This window comes from Cyprinus carpio, chromosome A20 (assembly GCF_018340385.1).
Source record: "Cyprinus carpio isolate SPL01 chromosome A20, ASM1834038v1, whole genome shotgun sequence".
Classification (NCBI taxonomy): Eukaryota; Metazoa; Chordata; class Actinopteri; order Cypriniformes; family Cyprinidae; genus Cyprinus; species Cyprinus carpio.
Window position 1 is genome coordinate 18,065,197 of NC_056591.1, and position 20,368 is coordinate 18,085,564.

A 20,368-nucleotide genomic window follows, 5' to 3' on the forward strand; every position below is an offset into this window, starting at 1 on the left:
TGACTACAGCATCCTAAACAGGACAAGAAACAAGCACACATCTAAGTAGGCCAGAATAATAGTCAAACACACAGTGAACAAGGAGAGAGGAGGTACAAATTAACATTAATATTTTGTGTCTCTTCCACGTCTTCAAATTAACCACTATTATGTTAACAGCTGTAATTATGTCAAGCACACCTCATTTAAAGTTCAATTAAGCCACTAAGAAATACATGAGGGCATGAAACACATTTAAAAGAACTGACAGAGTTTGCATAAGACCCCCAACCGCTATTCCAATTAGATTTATTCTAAAATGATTAACCTTCAAAGAACAAATATAAAGTAGAATTATTATCTAGATACTTTAAAATATCTTCTTTTTTCGGATATATATTTACAGCACTGTCCTGAATCCTGCAAGTCAATTATACAAAATGCCTCCTTTACTGACTACAAGGGTAAATAATCAATTTTTCTACTTTTGTATTCAATTACAAATGTCAAACAAAAAGCAAAGAAAAGAAAAAGAATGAATAAAAGGGTAAATAATAAAAAAAACTCACTGGCAATGCAGGTTGTTTGCGGATAGTGTTACTGAAGAATATGTCGCTGAATATAAACATTAAATACGTACCAAACAAGCCTGGTACAAATAATAAATCTTCATAAATACACATTTGAATTAATTTCATAAACAAAACAATCACAGTGCAAGCAAAATCAAAGAATCAAAGACCATTTCCTGACAGCTACCACATATAGCAGCAAACTGTTCGATATTCAAACTAGAACACACTTTGGTTTGGGAGATTTTTAGACAATGAATGCTCCTGTAGTTCAGCTGGTAGAGCACAAACAAACTGAAAAGACATGTATATCCTGAATGTGCTTGAAGTCACTTTGTATAAAGTGTACATAAGCATAAATTTCTCTGATGACATTTATAAAAGTAGTTGCTGAAATCAATAGCCTGGAATAAAAACTGTAATCTGTATGGTTTATCAGTATTAAATGGCTCTCTTGATGCATTTTTAAAGAGGTGCCTTCAAGAGGAATTGTTGACTATCTTTGGTAGTTGATTACCAAGATCCTGGTTTGCCACTCGAATAAGAAGAGTCACAAAAATGAACACAAAATGCTTATGTAACAAAACAGATTAACAACTTTTGTGGTTAGTGGATAGCTGAGACTAAGAAGAGCCCACGAGGACTCCAACGGGGGCCACAGGCTGGTTGTTGCTGGGGGCCGCGTGATAGAAAGAGTCTGTGTCTGTCTGATTGGCCCGCAAGATGGGTGGAATAGTAGAGGACTTGATGTGGAGGATCCTGGTGTCCATGACCTCACAGTCGATCTGCATCATCACCTCAAACTCTTTGTCTTTTAGGATGCTCTCTGCAGTGAGACAGAAAAGTAATTGTGTTAGCAAAGAAAATGTAAATAATCATATAAAATAGCACTTGGTGCTCAGCTCTGTGTGGAAGTAATTGTTAAAGAAATGCAGGTGATGTGCAGGGTGGCCTGAGGAGGTTAAGAGGCATTTTAGGGGCTCCTTTCATACAAAGGGTTCATTGAGGTCATGCTGACCTTTATTTTCACCTAGTAGTAAACACAACAGATGATGACTCCCACATGAAAGAAAATGGGGTTAAGGAAAGGTACATTACAGGTCAGTAAGATTTTTTTTTTTACATTTAATACCATTAATCAGCAAGATTGCATTCAATTGATCAAAAGTGATCAGTAAAGACATTTATAATGTTACAAAAGATTTCGATTTCAAACAATTGCTGTTCTTTAAACTTTCTTTTCATCAAAGAATCACAAAAAAAGTATCACCGTTTCCATAAAAATATTAAGCAAAACTGTTTTCAACATTGATAATAATGAGAAATATTACTTAAGGCAACAACTCAGCATATTAGAATGATTTCTGAAGGAAGACTGGATTAATGATGCTTTGCCATCACAGAAATCAATTACATTTTAAAATATATGAAAACAGAAGATACCACTATTGTATTGCATTTGATTAAATAAATATAGGTTTGGTGAACTTTAAAAAAAAATCTTACCAACCCCAAATGTTTGAACATTTTACTAATTTCTATGATTTTTCTAGGCAGTATCATACAAGAGTTAACAGGTAATAGCACATTTACTTATCAAGTACTTAAGTACCAGATTGCTATCCGATTCAATCAAATGAGGCTGTGTTCTAAAATACGTAAGCGATACAGATCAAGCTTTGGTTTTACTGACAGGGTGGGGCGCCCCATTATTCTTAATCTCTGGAAGTGAAGGTCAGGCTGTGACTTTTTTTCCAAGCGTTTTAACAAACTCATAAAATCGCTCGTCAAACACAAACAATGAGAATTTTGTAAGGAACCATTATAAGCATGATGGTTTACACTCACAACAGATGTTCTATGGTCTATCTTCTATAAGGACAGCTCTCTATACTGAAGAAGATGAGAGAGTGCTTCACATACATGCACAGCATATGGACGGCAGGAAAGTGACTTTTTACAGCAGACAGATAAAAGCTTTATAGGCTGAAGAGCATCACGGTAGGTCAATCTAAAGCACTTTTCCAGCCCTTACTGGTGAATACATTTATGCCGTCTACACTCAATTGTTCTTGACGAGCCCTTCAGCTGCACACCCACAATGATTATCTCAAAACGGGTGATTTACAGTAAACCTAACTGTCTGAGTCTTTGACGTGTTCCTGAAACCAAAATCGTTCCATCTATCTCTGATACCACCACTGAACAGTCAATGTTATGGGATAAAGCCTCAGTATTTCACAAAATGTGTATTTTCACAGGTGCTTAAAAAAAGACTTAGCAGTGCTGCAGAAATCATCATAGATGATAGGTTACAGCAATAATCTTACTGTATTTCACTGCAAGCACTAAAATGACACTGAACTGCTGAGCTGTACACGTCATCACATATTAAAATACAATCTTTTCCATCCTATATATATACACACCAAGTTTCCGATATGTCAGAAATGTCATTTTCCATTCTCACAGAAGGCTTTTCGTTAGGTGAATTCCCTTTGGATATGCCTGACTTTCCAAACACCATTTAAAATACTGATTAAGGCAACATGTGGACTCAAGGGTAAATTCCTGATGAGGTTGTTGTTGTGAACCGTTGAGATTCCAGCCAAACTCACTTTCCCCCATAACTTATAGTTTAAGATGAACAGTTATCCCAAAAGCAAAACGAAACAATAAAAAAAAAACTGACGAAATATAAATCGAGAACAGTTGAACTCTGATTCAACAGGAATCATTCTGTCCAATTCATGAACCAGACGAACCAAATCATCAATAAAAAACAACCGTCTTAAAAAAATAAATTGTTCACTGATTTGGTTCTCAAATTTAACTGACTCAATGATCAGTGGTTCTTGAGTTAAGTCTCACTGGAGAAAAAGACTGAGTAAATGTATATCTTTTCAGACATTTCAGCAAAAAAAGCTGTACTATGACTTCAAAAGGCTTGGAATATAATGCAGAAGTAGTATGTTGTTGTATGTCACTGTGAACTGGACAAAAAGTCTCTTTTTGTGTCCATTTGGGGCGAGTAAATGACAGTTAAAATTTTGCCTGAACTTTCCTGAATGAGGCTTTTTTTAACTAGGCTTTTTATTATAAAGCAATGTCTGTGACTGCAGAGTAAAAATGTTCATGATGTGTGCAGTGCACAAACAAACAAAGAAAAGGGAATATGATGATGATCATCATCTTCAACATTCACGAATGATTATGATGCTGACTCAGAACTCCCAGAGAGAAGATGGTGAAGAAAGACTAGATAATATACTGTATGTACTGACATTGCCAGGCACTGCAACAATAGTTTCCAAACCAATCATGAAATAGATGGAGAAAAAAAAACTTTTGTTTTGCTATTCATGTTGTTTTCAAGATAGAAATTGACCAACTTGAAAACACTGATGAATAACAGAAAGGTTTCTCCTCCATCCTTGCATCACATGGTGAAAAACACCCCGATCCAAACACACATGCTTAAGCGTGGAGAACAGAACAGAACAGAATCAGCTGGGGGCAATTTCACAAACTAGACTTCTGAGTTGTCCAAAAGTTGTTCTCTTAATAAAACCATGTGAAACCCAACTTTGAACATGCATTTCTAAATCAACACAGGATGGAGCCAGAAAAAGATGATTCAGAGTACACCATGCTTTGCCATCCTCTCAAGAGAGAACAGTTCGATTTGGGTTACATAAACAATTTAAGTCTATGATGTTTAAAATATGGCAGGTTTCTTGTTTTCTTTTGAGCTGGTGTGCAAACTGCACAACTAATCACAGACTATGTGCGTCAATTATCTGAAGATCAAACTCTTCCCAGACATCACATTCTCTCACAAACTCACGCACATAGCAACTGGAATGTTTATTCTTGTCATTAAAAACATGGAACACATGCCCTCATTTTTTGAAGAGCTTTTTTTTCCCCTGTTTCCCAAAGCTTTTCTTTCTCACAATTTCATTGGCTGTAGCTCTGTAGCTTGTTGGAACAGTTCACACACCTGATGACTGGTCGGAAAGATTTCAAACTGTATTTAATCAGGTTTGCAATCTATCCTTGTGTCTGTGATTAGTCTCATGATTGCTTACACTAGAAGAGAGACTCCAATAAGCAACTGAGATATAAAATAATAAAACAAATATATAATGTATGTGATATTGGATATTGTCTAATATTGTGTGTATATACACACACACACACAGTTTTGAAATTTGTGTTTCAAAAAACATTGATACAAATGAAATGAAATGAAAATGAAAAATGAAAATGAAAGTTATATACAGATGTGTCACTTTTTTTGGATTCAATTCTAATTTTATGAAACATGAACAGAATATGCGATATCGCCACTTACAGCAAAGTATCTAGATTAATACAAGACCAAAAACAACACAATATAGATTTAATATAAATTTAAGGAATGATTATTTTTTATTAGTATTAGATGACAGTTCATTAGAAAATAAGATCATTCACAATTCATTTCTCTTACCATTGTAATTCATAGCTGGCAGGACCACGGACATCTTGGGGCGGCTGCCTTTGTTGTGGTTGGTGGCGGGAAGGAGGAGGTGATCCTGTAAGCAAAAGAGGAACAGCTCTCAGACAGCCACAAAAACACATGCAGGAGGAGAGTCTGTTACATTGCTTGAGGACATTGCTAAATTGCTCTGGTCACTGTTTAAGAAGTCTGAAGCATCAATTTGGTTGCTGAAAAAAAGTCTGATAATTTTGGGACAGTAAGAGTGAGAACAATATGGAATCAGTAATTTATTTTACTGCTTTTGATCAAAAATATAGTAAAAAACATAATTTTGTGAAATACTGTTACAATTAAAAAAAATTTTTTTTTTAAAAAGCTGAATTTTCAGCAGCCATTACTCCAGTATTGAGTGTCGCATGATTTTTCAGAATATGCTGATTTGGTGTTCAAGAAACATTTCTTCTTAATATTAATAGTGAAAGCAGTTGTACTGCTTAATATTTGTGCTTGAAAACCATCATACATTTCTTTGATGCATATACACTTAACATTTGTTGAAGAAAGCAGGCAGTTTCTTTCAGTGCGAGTGAACTAACATTTGAAGACCTGAAGAGTGTCATGTAACACTTCTATAATCAGGTCAGAAATCTGTCTGTTAGTCCAACTCAGAACCAATTGGAGATGTTCTCATGTCAGAACACACACCAGTTGAAGACAAAAACCATACAGAAAGGAAAGCCCACGAGCTGGAGACTGTAATAAGTGAATAACACTCGTGTCTGTGTGTTGGATTGGAAATGGGTCATGGATTTGTGACGTCTCGAATCATGTAGACTTCAGTAAATGTGTTTGTGATTAATACCATCTGTTGTCACTGTACTAAAGATGTGAAGGAAATTTAATTCACAATGGGACTCAAATAGTTTACCCCAAAATAAAAATTATCTCATTAATTATTCATCTTCAAATCCTTATTATTTTCATTGTTTTGATTCAATTGTGTCCAGTTATTGAGTTGAGCTCCCCATTCATTAAAATTGCCTTTTTAACCATTTCGGAACAGCATGATGATATGGGGTTTCTACAGGTTTTATGAAGGCAAATTTTAGATTTTTAAGACCCTTTTGAGATCAAGAAAGAAAAGAAAAAAAACCTAAAGGAACAAATTGAAGGCAACAAAATACATTAACATATTCTTTAAAATGTAAATGTCTAGGGAGAACACAATGAGTTGTATTAACAAATCTTTGTTACTTCCAACAGATCTCCATTAATTTTTAGCATAAGGTTTAATTGCTCCCAACCAGTAGAATAAATAAATAATAAATACTTTTAACTGTAGCTTCTGATAACACTGCAAGAAAGTAATGTTGTTCTTTAGTATTTCTGTCTTGTTTTCCGGTATAAAGGTCTAAAGATTGTTAAATAAAAAAAAAAATCTATTTGAGTTGTTTCCAGATATTTGTACTGGAACAACATCAAGAACAGAAGAACAACTTCACTTTTTAATGATTTTTTTTTTTTTAATTTCACGATGTGTCCGATTAATCATGATTAATCACAAAACAAAAAATTGTGATTAATAAATTTTTTGAGAAGCAAAATTACACAAAAAGTCTTATTATCTGAGAATTTGATCAAAATGAAGTGAGTTTGATTAAAACAAGAACAGATAGGACTAAGAATGGGCTAAAAACTTAATTCAGTTTCAAAAATGTTGAGGAAGATATTATTTTTTGCAGTTTTTATGCAACATTTATTGGCATTACAATGAATTCAAGATTTCTGCTCTGATTCAAGACCCATTTGTAGAAGGGTGAATTAAGATTTCTTAAGACCTTTTTAAGACCTGCACAAACCCTGTGGTAAGTAAATGAAGAAAAGATTTTCCCTTTTGGGTGTTCAGTTCTGTTCCTGATTAAAAAGATGTGTTTCAAATACGTCATTAAATTTCACAAAGATTATTATATTTGTGTAACACCTTCTTCTGGCTTATTCTTCCTCTTCCCCAAACCTCTGTGGTTCTCTAGACTAGATTAGTACAATGAGGTATTTTAGGAAGAGCAGTGGCCAAGTTCTTTCTTTGTGTCCAGAAGGTGACCTGGAACATCTCTGAAACCTCCATGACTAGTGCCGACAAGAGGAAAAGTGGAAGAGAGACATAAAGAGTGAAAGGGCAAGTGACTGTGTGGAGAAAGGTATGCGTTATACCAATCTCATCAGACAGATATGAAATTACCGCCAACTCTAAAGTGTGATAACAACCACTTTCATCCTTTATTTAAAAATGGTCTCCACTCTAAGTAACACATTCTTAAAGACAATCAGAAGAGGGCTTATTTAACAGGTCAAAGGACAACAGGCACTGTTTAGCAATAGTCCAGAGAGTAGAAAGAGGATTTAGACTGGTGACACTTCAAATGCTGAGTGGTCTAGCTCAATCTGAAGTACTGGTTCGACCAAAAATAATGCTTTCTTTACTCCCTCATGTTATTTGAACTCGTTATTTTTTCTTTTGTATATCAAAAAAGTAGGTGACAATTTTTATTTTTGGTTGAGCTATCCATTTTTCCTATTTATATTTTTTTGCAGTTTTGAGATAAAGTGTAATACTAATACTGATGTATTGTACTCCTGCGGTTTTGTCCGAGAATTAATTTTTTTCTTCAACAGAAAACTTCATTGTGGACCCCAGGTCTTGTGTATCATTAGTAATGCAACATTAGGGAAAAGCAAAAACAAAACCCTATTGATATTTTTTTTTAACTGTCTACTACTAAACAATAAGTCACACATTGGAAGTTAATCCATTTGAGTTTTAGATGGCCAGAATTGCAACCTGAGTCAATACTGTGAACGTTTGACTTCCCAAAAGACTGAATGAACCTAGAGAAATAACCAAACATAAAACAGGGCAGTGTCTGAATATGACTAAACCGATCAAGCATCTTCTGGCTCAACTCATGTATGATGGAGCTCATTTTTAAGGCTGAGATTAATGAACACTAAAAACTATGAAAACTTTGATTTGAGTTTTATATCAAGCTTAGTTTGGAAAAAAAAGAAGAAAAATAAATGGTTGGCAAAACAGTCCTTAGCATCCACAAAACATCTTTATTTTCTGATTATGAGTCATTTCTTTGTTTTAGTTTCACAAAAAAAGAAAAAGAAAAGTGGAGACCTGTTCACCATTACAAAAAATCAACAGGATGAAAAGAGAGAGTGATAACCATCTACTGTCACGTCCCATGCAAACTGCTGATATAATACTGCACCAATTTTGCTTTGGGTCATAGCGGTTCATCTGAACACGGATACACCCACCAGCCATTCCCTTTGTAACAAAAGAGATCAAGATTCTTTTTCAAATATGTCGGCCAACATAATTCACATCATCCGAGTGAATAATCAAAAGCAGGTACTGAGGGTATGGAAAAAAACATCTTTAACCATACAAGGAATAAGGAAGGAACTGATGAAAAATGACGTGCAATTAGATTGAAACCAGAAAGAGACCAGATTACTACAAATACAGTCTTGACTCCAAATAAATGACACCAATCTTGAGATTATGTACTTAAGCACAAATATTAGGCCTGAATCATCTGAATAACTCTTAGCTGCTTAAATCTTTTTGCCTATTACAAAGAAGAAAACTAGCTGAAAAAAAAAAAAAAAATTAAAGAGAACTAAAACAGCCAAATCACAGCTCACTTTCTGTATGTGATGTTTAGGGGTGAGTGAATCTGACAACGACAACACTACTATAATAAATAATGTGCAGCAAAGTGGTTACAGCATGTGTCCATGAAATATTGCAAAGAACAAACAAAAAGTCTTGTTTAGTGGATCCATACAGCCTCAAACAAATCTTGAATAGATTTTGATGATCCAGTAGTGCCACTGAATCATAAATGCCCCGGGAATACCAGACTGAGAGGGATGCTAGTTAAAATTTATTGCAAAATGTAATAGGAAAGGCACATTTGTAGCACATTTCACAGTCAAATTCATAACACAGCTGTAATACATTAACAACTAAAACGTTAAACTTTGATGATATTGCTGGTTACAGTTTCTAACTGTTTTGTGTCAACACAGGCTGATAAGAATTATTTTAAACCAAAACTAAATAAAAACAAAAAAATAATAATTTAAAAATATAGCATTATGGCTTGTTCACACCGGGACAAATATAACGCGTGATTATCGCCGATGTTTAACGCCTCATGACTAAACAAAAAACGCCTTTGGTTAGTTTTTTTTGTTTGACGTGCCACGTTAAAAACTGTCCGACCAATGAGATTGGCGCTTTTGTTCAGGTGCCCGGAGCTGCTGAAGTTACAGTAAAACACGACTTAGTGGTGCTCAAGCACAAAACGGTCTTGCCGAGCATACTTGATACCTAACGACGAAGAGGAAGTAAGCAGACCAAGAAGATGCATCGAGGCAAGATGAATGTAGAGCTGCTGGTCTCATTGGTGTTTGAACACAAAGGGCTTTATGACAAACTCAACAGTGACTACAAAATTCTCGATAAGAGGGAGTTATTACGGAGAGGAATTGCAGATCAAAAAGGATTTGATGTGTAACGTTGTATTTCTGTTTTTCATTAAGCGCCATCTAATGTCAGGGAGTGAATTTGCACGTTCACTTGGCTCATCGCCAGTGAAAATCGCTTGGGTATGAACACAAAATACGCGTCGAAAAATGTCAGCGATAAGCGCGCGATAATTGTCCCGTATGTATGAGGCTTATGACTGCTCAAAATTATTCCTGTGATGGTAAAGCTGAATTTTCATCAGTCATCACTCCAGTCTTCAGTGTCAAATGATTGTTTCAAAATCATTGTTTTGCTGCTCAAGAAATTTTTTATCATCAATGTTGAAAACATTAGTACGGCTTAATATTTTTGTAGAAATAGTGATGCATTTTTAGGTTTCTTTGAAGAAAAAAAAGTTTAAAAGAACAGCATTTATTTAAAATAGAATTTTTTTTTGTTTTCAAAAATTATATATGTCCGTCTCTTTGGACCAATTTCATCCATCCTTGGTGAATAAAATATTCATTTGTTATTGCCCCCACACCTTTGAATGCTAGTGTACAGCATAATTAGTGAAATATATTTTAGAATATCATTTAATTTGTATTAAAATTTATACAGTTAAAAAAAAAAAATTATTGACAATTTACTAAATTGTATATATTAATTTCAATATCACAGAGACATGCCAAATACTAGTGAGGTGGCATTACAAGAACCATAGTGTGCTTTATTTCAAACAAGAATGATAGTTTACAAACTCAAAAAATAAATATAAGGACCTCCCAAGATTCAGGCACACATGCTAGAAGATTCTCTGACATGCCATTAAGGTGGAAGAGTGTCCCTTCATGATGCTGTGTGGGCTCTAAAACCAATTAACCACATCCATGTGTGGCCACAGACCAACAGAAACAAGACAGATGGATGAACAGATGGATAGGCAGATAGATGGGGAGGTCAACTTACCCGGCGGAAAGAGATCACATAGAATGTGTCCCCTCTTCTGTTGAGTTCATCAAAGAAGTCACTGTAGGTGCGGTGAGGGGCGTAATACACCTGCAGCTCGCTGCTGGGAACCCTGCATACAGGATATAAAAACACTTTAAACTCTGATTTACATTTTCCCATAACAACTGCCTGTGCTTGTTACTGCAGGTAAAAACTTCAACTGAATAAGAAATGTTATACAGGTCGCTTATTATCATTTCAAAAAACTGTATTTAGTTTACCTATTGTAATAAAATACCATGCTACTCAGAGCAAGCAAAAAAGGCTTATTACAGTTCTCATGAATCTCTTGATAAGACACTTTCTTTCCTGTGTGAATGTGGCCTTTCCCCTGTTGTCAGTGTGAAGCAATGGAATGACAGCCATGTTGATTTTTGGCCCAATGCACTGTTGAGGTCAGTCAAACTACAGCAGCCAAAAATCTGATTTACCCTGAGGGAAAGCAAGTGGCCCACACAAAAAAACAAAATGAAAAGATAAAACAAACAAAAAACATGTAGGAGGATATGTCTGTAAGGTGAAAAAACTGTTGTTTTTTCATCTCTATAAGCCAGGATAGATTTTAAGTCAACTGAAATGGCATTCATAACTCATTGTACTGTAATGTGATATTTCCAAGAGACTTTTCAAAAGGCAGTTTGTAGTCCTTTGTGGAGGTTGCTCTCTTAAAACACACCAGCATACACTTGCAGGGTGGATATTTGACTGGTATCAATTTCACCCTCGAGAACATTTCGTAATTATTGGGTTAACTACTGGCAAAATTTTATATTAAAGACTGCATGACCTGCAACAACAGCCTAAAACGATGCCTAAATAGCAATTTGACTATGGGTTAATTCTTCATTATTTAAGTTCAAGAATAGAAAAAAAAAATTAATTACAATTCTTGGAACAGCATGTACTGATGTTGTGCACAAGATGACCAGCAAAAAAAAAAATTATCTAATTATGTGTGGCAGTTTCAAATTCCCCTCAAGCATTTCTACTGGACTTGAATTGCAGAAATCTACCACCTACTTTGGGAGATAATGAACTGGGCTTCAAACTTCACTGTATTGTCTCACAAATTGTCCTCAGACCATTTCTCAAAATGCACATTAGTAAACATTTCAGCATTTACACAAAGTTTACATTACAAATAAAAGGACAAAAATAAACAGTTTTTGAGCAAATACCCTACAAAAAAGGCTATATAGCACTGATACAACACTGCAGACTCAAGAACTGACGATTGACTCTCATATAATACCACAATGACAGGGAATAAATAATACACTGTTTAACCTGAATGATGTTGCAGGACATTCTTCACACAACTTACTTTTCAGAGGAATCTGTGTACTGGATCTGTGTCATGATCTGTGGTACCTCAGCCTGTTTATCTGCTGCTTTCTGTTGGAAAAAAAGACAATAAAAACTTAACTTCCTTTTACCAAATCATAAAAGCAAATATGAGCTCATGCACATTTCCCTGTGTCTCACTGTGCATGCTTTAATATCTCTGCACGTGAGCTTCTGTTATTGTGTGTTATGCTGATAAAGAGCATCTCTATCAGACTGTGTTTAGTTCTGTGCTCTGTGCTGACAGTGTACAGAATCTGGGAAACTGCCATCTGTCAACACACCCATCCATCTTCAATCACCCAACATCTCAGCACCCTGGATGACAACAGTATTTACAGAGTGGCTCAATCCTGGTGATGGAAAGCCAACATTGTGGCGGTACCAGAGTACACATCTTTGTTGATTATAAGAAATCTAGTTTTTGAGTTGTTGTTGTTGTTTATGGGGAGGACATCATTTCTCTCTGGAGTCAGAAGTTCCTGTTTAAGAACTTCCTGTGCTGGAGATTTTTCCAGATCAGAAGGCCTTTAATGTGGTGGAAACGCATGGAAGGGTTCCAGATTGGGTGATGGGAACCAATCGGTGGAAAATTGCTATCAGTGGATGTGTGTGTGCTTGTGTCTGTCAGGGCAGTTTCCCAGCATAAGGCAGACCCTTCAAACACAAGAGTAGCCTTTCAAACAATCAACTTGCTGTACATTATGCTTCTCTAAATCATAACAAGCTGTCCATTCAACTGCTTTCACTATTAGTTATCTGATAAAAATAAATGAAAAAAAACTAATACAAACAAGTACAGTCTAATTAATTCTGCCTGCATAAATCATACAGCTTCACATTAAGCGAGAATGGGGCTAAAAGAAAGGTTTCTGGAACTAGTTTAGTTGTTAATTTTTTAATGTAAAATTATTAATACAGTTTTGAGAATCTACTACCCAAGCTGGCAAAATGTCTTAAACATTTATGCTACGTTATGCCATAGAAAGCAGTCATGATAATTTAACAGAAAAGACTCTCTAGGGTAACTGCGGTTTAGAGTCTTGCTCAAGTGCACAATGGTGATAGATTACGAATCACCCCTTTTAGGATCTGAACCACAGCTTCCAGTGCAGATCTTAAACCACTAGGCTACTCCACCCTCAACCATGCTGATCGCTGCTCTTATATTGTCTCATTGATTTGTAACTGTTGGTATAACTTGTAACCATTCCAGGAGTTAATATGTTGTATGGTTAGGATATAAAATAAATATTACATTTTTGTACACATTTCAAGACAATTCTTTATGACTTTTACAACACCTTGTCTCCTTTCACTCCTTTCATGTGAGTTTAAGCTATCACTTTGACTACCCTGGACAAACAGAAGTAGATAACTTTGTTGCGCCGTTGTCATGGCATTAAGCACTTTCTGTCCCCTGCGCACGAGATACACAGAAAATAAACTGAACCCATTCATCTTTTCCCACCATTGTGATTCCACTGTTAATACATTTATGCTGCCTGTGTATATTACATAGAATGGAAGAGACAGTTTTTTTAATTTTTTTATTGGTTTTTTAAAATTTTGAGGTCTGTAAAATTAACTAAAAATTGATACTTATATAGACACATTATATTGATCAAAAGTGACAGTAAATACATATATAATGTCACAGATGTTAAAGATTTAAAAGAAATTAACTTTTTATTAATCCAAAAATCCTGAAAAAAACGTATGGTTTCCACAAAAATTATAAGCAGTACATTCGTTTTCATCATTGATAATAATAATAATAATAATACTGTGAAATGTTTCTTGAGCATCAAATCAGCATAGCACAATTTTTTTTACCAACCTCAGATTTTTTACGGTATTGTAATATTAACATTAATATATAATATAAAAAAAAAGTTTCTTCAGTTTCTTGCACAGACCGAACGTTTTGTGTCTTTACACATCAATGTATCGTCACAAGCCGCAGGGTTTAATTTGGATTTTTTTCTGTGCATTTTTTTTTTCTCTTTCATAGATTCTGTGACCATTGCCAAGCACTGTACTGCTGAGATACTGCAACACCTGAAGACGCCTGAATTTAAAAATCATAATTTGTGTTCTACTGAAAAAACAAAGTCACCTACATCTTGGATGCCCTGGGGGTAAGCAGATAACAAATTTTCATTTTTGGGTGAACTATCGCTTTAATCTGAGAGAGAAAAGACAGATTGACTGAGCAGACTGGGTAGCAGGCTGTTTACTTTCCCAAGAATACTGGATTATACTTAGAGTGCGTTAAAAGGAGTGAAAGAGATGACCAGTGTGAGAGGAGAGGATGCAGAGAGAGGGGTGTCATCCCTAATGTAAACATTTAGAAGATCTATTTAAAGAAAATAGACAGAGTTATATCCTGGTGGTTGTCAGCTGCCTGTATCTGGGTTGGAGGCATGCAACCCAGTGTCTACACTTGAGCCACACCGAAACTGAGGTCATGTTTAAGTTGAAAGAGAAAGAAACAAGGCTCTTAAGTCAGTGAACTGGACAATATCAAGACACTTAGATGACTCTTGTTCAGACAAATCTGATTTGGTTTTCAGATTCAATTTTAGGATGGATTATCAACAACATTAGAAAGAAAGCAAAAAAATGAAGAATGATAAATTCAGAAAACTATTCAGCTTTAAAGGAGGAGAAACTAGAAGTTATTAAGTCATACCAGGGTGGTTCTGCCTCTGTGGTGAGTTTTGCTTATGCGGCGGGTTTTGGTCCGCTCAACCTCATGACGATGTACCCAGCCCCTTAGCTCATGCGCTATCCTATAGTTATGCAGAGCAGAAACATCACTTTAGATTTCATAAGATGTCAAGTGGTAATAGGAAGAATTATGTCATCCAAAACTGTGTAGTTTAGTATAAAATAGGTCAACAAGAATGTATTGTTGTGGTCTTATGATTTTTTTTATGCATGGCTGGACACTGGATTTAAAATTGCAACCAAACTACATGATAAATAAACAGAACACTGGGAATAATTAAAAAAAAAACAGTTTGATGCTTACTAAAGCAAAAGGTTCAAATAAGCTGTGGTTTACACTCTCTTAGCCGTTCTATGGTTACTACATACAAACACACATCAACAAAAAAAAAAAAATACATTTTTTAAAAGCAAAACAATATTCAAATCATTTGTGCATGATACTGATTAATGAGGTCACAGGTGTGTGTTTATAGAGTTTTTATAACAGCTTCAAACATGGCTCAGCCAATAATAATCAAGGAGCGGAACGGTTATATAAAAAGCTGTTATACCGAATGTTGGTTGATCGAAAGACTGCTTCAATTATCTTTTACTGTCATTACAACAGAGCTCAGATGTTTATGTACTAGAGTTATTGTTTAGGGCTATTGTAATAAAAATTCCTTTTCGGTTCGGTTGAGATCAGATCAGACTGGGCAAATCTGGGGCACTCATGACCAGATGTTCTGTAATCTAAATCTGAGGAGAACTGGCATGTCACAGAACTGCCAGATAGTTCCAACACTATTAAATATATATTAAACAGCATCTGAATATCAAAGGGGGTGGGGTAAATCAACTGATGTAAAACATGCTCTACTGACTTCATGCACTTGGTCCTGTTGACAGGTGGCTGGCAGGGGGGTGGAGTTCTGAAATACAGAGGATCCTTCACCACCATCAGAGCCTTCTGCTCTGATACTACATCCTCTAACCTATGAGAAAGAGAGAATAAAAACAACATTAAAGACAGGAAAGTGTAACAAAGAAAAGAATGGAAAATGGGGGTTCAGAATCTTTATAAGGATGTTTCAATTCCATGACAACGTAAGGAATTTTACAAGGCTCTTGTTTTAATCATCTCTTGGTACACTGCTGGCTTAACATCTGAAAGAATACCATGTAGAAGTGTGCAAGCCAAGATAATTCTTTCTTATCCAGTCTATGGGAAAAGACAGCATCTGTAAAATCTATAAATGAACACTGCCAACAACTTGTGACAAATTCACACTTAGCGCAGGTACAGTGAACCTGTACTGAAAATAAAGCCAAGACATCATGAGCAACAAAATACTAAATCTCCCTGATTATAGTCATTTACATTTCAATGCAATAGCCAAGGAAATATGTGGCCTCTGAAATGAAATCTCAAGAACTTCTGGCTAGGGATGAGTGACACTGAAGATCTGGGAAGCTGGATCTATGACTCACAATCTTTGCTGACACAGCTCATCCCACAGAAGAAATAGTGAGTGGGAAGTCTGGATTACTTTCTGTGGGCTTAAGAAGGAAATATATTAAGACAGCAGACTAAACTGTTCTTAATATGTTTAATGCTCAACAATAAAAATACTTTACATAGGACAAACCCTGGGCTATTAAAAATAGAGTCTCTGCACAGATCCAAACTCAGACTGGGACGCAGGCGAATTGAGAATAAAACCTTTTAGGAATGTGATACACATTATCCCAATGAATGATACAGGAGCAAGAGATTTCACAAGAGATTTTAAAACTCTTCCAGGTGTTTATGAACTCCCTTTCGAAAACCAACATCTGGATCTCAATCTATATGCTTTCATTCATTCTCCAGTGCTGAATTACATAATTCCATTTCCTGCTTTGCTCCCCAGATAACTAAAAAAAATAACCATCTCAAACAATCCAACCCTAGTATGTCTTTCAAAGAACCAATTACACAGTTTAAGCTGGAACTGAAAACTGTAGTCCAGCATAGGAACAGTTGTTAGTGGAAAAAAACATAGCAGAAATGGAAACACTAGAGAATAATGGACAAGGCGAGGAAATAAAAGTGAACCTAAAATTGAGCCTTGTGGAACACCACCTGTTTATCCCCAAAAAATTATCACAATCTTAGCAAAGCTGGTGATCTTGCCTAACCCAGGCCCCAGGACAATTGAAACATGACCCCTGGGAGTGAAGTAATTCAAATTTGACTAGATCCTGCTTGTTGAATGTCTCTGAGAAAACACTGATTTTTAAAAGGTTTTAGAAGTAATCATGTCTTCAAATATCTGTCTTATCACGCGGGTTTTTTGAATTTCTGTAAATTTCATGATGTTGAAGCAATTTCTTTGGACACGAGAAACCAGTATTGCCTTTTAAAACACTGCCCTGGGTAGATAAAATAACAAACTTATCTAGATGTCCAGTCTTAGTATGTAAACTCGTGTGTGGGGCAGATCAAGAGCCCTGTTCTCTTACGCAGGCATTTGGACAGTGTCACTGAGCACCTGTGCTGACGTGTTTTCCAAAACATAAATAGACTCAGCAAGATTCGTTAAGTAAGGGTCTCAGATGTTTCCAGCCCAACACAGAGCTTTGAGCATGACTAGGCAAATGCAGAAAACTACAGAAAAGTGTTACCTGTTAACAGGGTTAGAGGGACCAGTCTGAGGCCTGTCTGACACAAGGTTTCTCTCAGACTCTGGGGAAAAGCCCAGCAGGTGTCTGCCACTGAACGCAGGGGCAGCAGGAAATGTAGACCCTCTGTCTCCTCCAAGCAGACTGGGTGGGACAGAAAAGGAAACAAGACAGGATATTAAATAAACCTTTATATAACATTCCTTCTGGTTACTTCAGAACAGATGCATATGAGTTGTAGGCAGGCTTTAGAAAGGGAATCTTCCAATGGGACCACCAAGGTTATACACATTTAAATTGTTTAATGTGACTATTAATTTACCAATCTGAAAGTGCAATCATTTGACAATACATGATAAATTAAAATACAGAAATGGAATAAATGAATAAATTATTTACCTCATTGGACCCAAGTTAAAGACCAAGAAGACCAGGACTGCCATAAGACACACAGCTCTCCGCTTTGGCGCGGTTGCTTTCAGCACAGAGTTTTAAAAGAAAAGGAATGATAGAGAATGTTAACGTCATTTTACCAGAAGAGTGATGAATTGTTCACAATAAGGTCTATAATATAGATTTTTTTTTTTTAGATATTCATGGTGACCTTAAAGAGGGTCTGCTAATAATCTAAAATCTTTCATGAAATTATAGCCTGCAAAGAGATCAATGTAGATATTATAGATGTCAACCTCACTCATCAGGCCTTCCACTTGTCTTTTCAATGTGCCATTTTCATTTTTCAGCTTCTCATTCTCTGACAGTGCCAACTTCAGACGGGCCTCCAGCGTCAGTAAATATTCCTTTTTCTTCTTCCGAGAGAGAGAGGCAGACTCTCTGTTCTTTATCATGCGCTGCTGTCTCCGAGACGCACTTGACTAGAAGAAAAAAAAAAAATCAGGTCAAAGCTAGTAATTACACTAGTCTATGCTCAAAAGCTGTGACACACAGGCAAGGCAGTTTGTTACTGAACTTCTCCGCCGCCACACAAATGAGATCTTTGTATTAGGGAATTGTACCAGACACAGCCCAACAGTTCCTGCAGGAAAACTGTGTCACGATGACTGTTTTTCAACATGGTTGAGTCATACTAAAGATTGTTTATAGTGAAGGCAAATTAGAAAAGTGATTGCACCTAGGATCTCCGATTTTTGCTCTAGCTGTACCTTTTGTCAAGACAAATTGAGCATAGCTGGCCATCCATATGTACCCTTGGCCCCTATCCACACACACTCCACCTAAAGATAATAGCAGACAGGACCATCTGGCATACTGTTCAATATAGAGGAATGTGAAGAGAGAAACAGACCTAATTTCTATTTTCCATTCAAAGCCATAGGAATATTTCTGTTGCTCATTACAGGCTGGAATTATAAGTGGAAAATAAATAAAACAGATGTAAACAATGATAAAACCCATGATAAGCTTTATTTACTTTTGTTTAAAAAAATACTCTAAATCAGTAAGGACAAAATAAACTGATCAAAACATTTTAAATGTTCCTAAATATTTCTATTTCAAATAAATGCTGTTCCTTTAAAGGGGTCATATGATGTGATTTCAAGTTGTCCTTTCTCTTTGGAGTGTTACAAGCTCTTGGTGCATAAAGAAGATCTGTAAAGTTGCAAAGACTAAAGTCTCAAATCCAAAGAGATATTCTTTATAAAACTTAAGACTCGTCCACGCCCTCCGAAAATGGCTCGTTTAAACACGCCCCCACATGTCTACATCACGATGTGGGAAGATTTGCATAACACCACCCAAATGTTCACACAAAGAAAGAGGGCGTGACTTTTATTCTCGCTGTTGTCTCCGCTGCCATGTTGTGAAGATGCTGTTTTGTTGTGAAAGCAAAGATACTTTGTTTGGCCTTCCAAAAGAGGACACAACTAGAAATCAGTGGTTAAGTTGTATTTACAACACTGTTCCAGAACAATTCAACCCAAATATTCAGATGTGTGCAGTGCATTTTATGGAGGACTGTTTCCTGATCCTGGGAGAGTAGACTACAATGCTGGCACTTCTGACTCACAGTCTGTAAGTACGTTTACATATGTAAAGGATTTGCCACTGATGATTCAAATGTGAGGTTTGTGCAGTATAGAGCAGCGGTCCTCAATTCCAGTCCTCGTGCCCCAATGCTCTGCACCTTTGTGAGGTTTGTGCAGTATAGAGTTATGCCAGTGTTCAGACGTTTGCTAATCTATTCTGGATCACACAGCACACCTCGCTTTTTCAGACCATGAGCCTAAAAAAACGATATTCCGGGGCATAGAGGAGAAATGCCATTCGAAGCAAACGTATATGTTTCATTACACCAAGTGCACATTGATGTTCTTTTGAGCACGTGAATTTAAATTGTTTTAAACTTTACATTAGGTATATGATTATAATGTCACAAATTGTGACAGTTTTCATCCCCAAATAAGACATTATTGGCATTGCAAATCCGTCATGAATGAGATGTCCGAAAGTGAGCTTTTCGAAGTGAGGTAAACTTCAATAGATTTATTTATTGATTTATTTTTTAATTTGTTGTCATATTTTACAATATCACTGTTTTACTGTTTTGATCAAATAAATACAGTCTAGACAAGCATAAGAGACTTCTTTTCAAAACCATTTTAAAATATTACTAACCCCAAACTTTTGAACAGTATAGTGTATATATTTTATTGGTGATCGGAAGTGTTACTTAAATTAGCTTTGGTTTTGGGAGATTTTAGCTTTCTTCATTCAAGTATTCAAAAATATAAAAAAAACAACTACATTTTCTAGGCACAGACATAACAATGAGCCCATATTCTTACACAAAAAAACTCTTAAACTAAGTGTTGAATTTATGTGTGCTCCATATTAAAAATGTTCTGGAGCAGGATTAAAACCCTTACCCAATTAAACATAGTTAATTAAGCTTACATAAGCAAGGTCAATCAAACCACCACCCACTCCTGACAAAACTCAGGAGTCAGATGCTTGCAACAGACATGTTTGAGAACCCTAAAGAAAGAAGAAAGATAAAGGTGAACAAAATAACTTTACTGCAAAAGTCTAAAG

At 35.9% G+C, this 20,368-nt stretch overlaps 1 protein-coding gene across 1 annotated transcript in view; it reads right to left on the reverse strand.

Moving 5' to 3' along the window:
* Positions 1 to 526: 526 nt before the first annotated feature.
* LOC109077123 (cyclic AMP-dependent transcription factor ATF-6 alpha-like) overlaps positions 527 to 20,368 on the reverse strand; it is a 34,667-nt gene continuing 14,825 nt past the window's right edge. The window contains exons 8-16 of the mRNA XM_042777918.1: positions 18,004 to 18,189; positions 17,714 to 17,805; positions 17,318 to 17,458; positions 15,535 to 15,645; positions 14,631 to 14,730; positions 11,916 to 11,986; positions 10,550 to 10,661; positions 5,047 to 5,131; positions 527 to 1,377 (exon numbers count right to left, since the gene is read on the reverse strand). Coding sequence (XP_042633852.1) covers positions 1,175 to 1,377; positions 5,047 to 5,131; positions 10,550 to 10,661; positions 11,916 to 11,986; positions 14,631 to 14,730; positions 15,535 to 15,645; positions 17,318 to 17,458; positions 17,714 to 17,805; positions 18,004 to 18,189 — 1,101 coding nt within the window. The 3' untranslated portion in view covers positions 527 to 1,174. The remainder of the gene's footprint in view (positions 1,378 to 5,046; positions 5,132 to 10,549; positions 10,662 to 11,915; positions 11,987 to 14,630; positions 14,731 to 15,534; positions 15,646 to 17,317; positions 17,459 to 17,713; positions 17,806 to 18,003; positions 18,190 to 20,368) is intronic.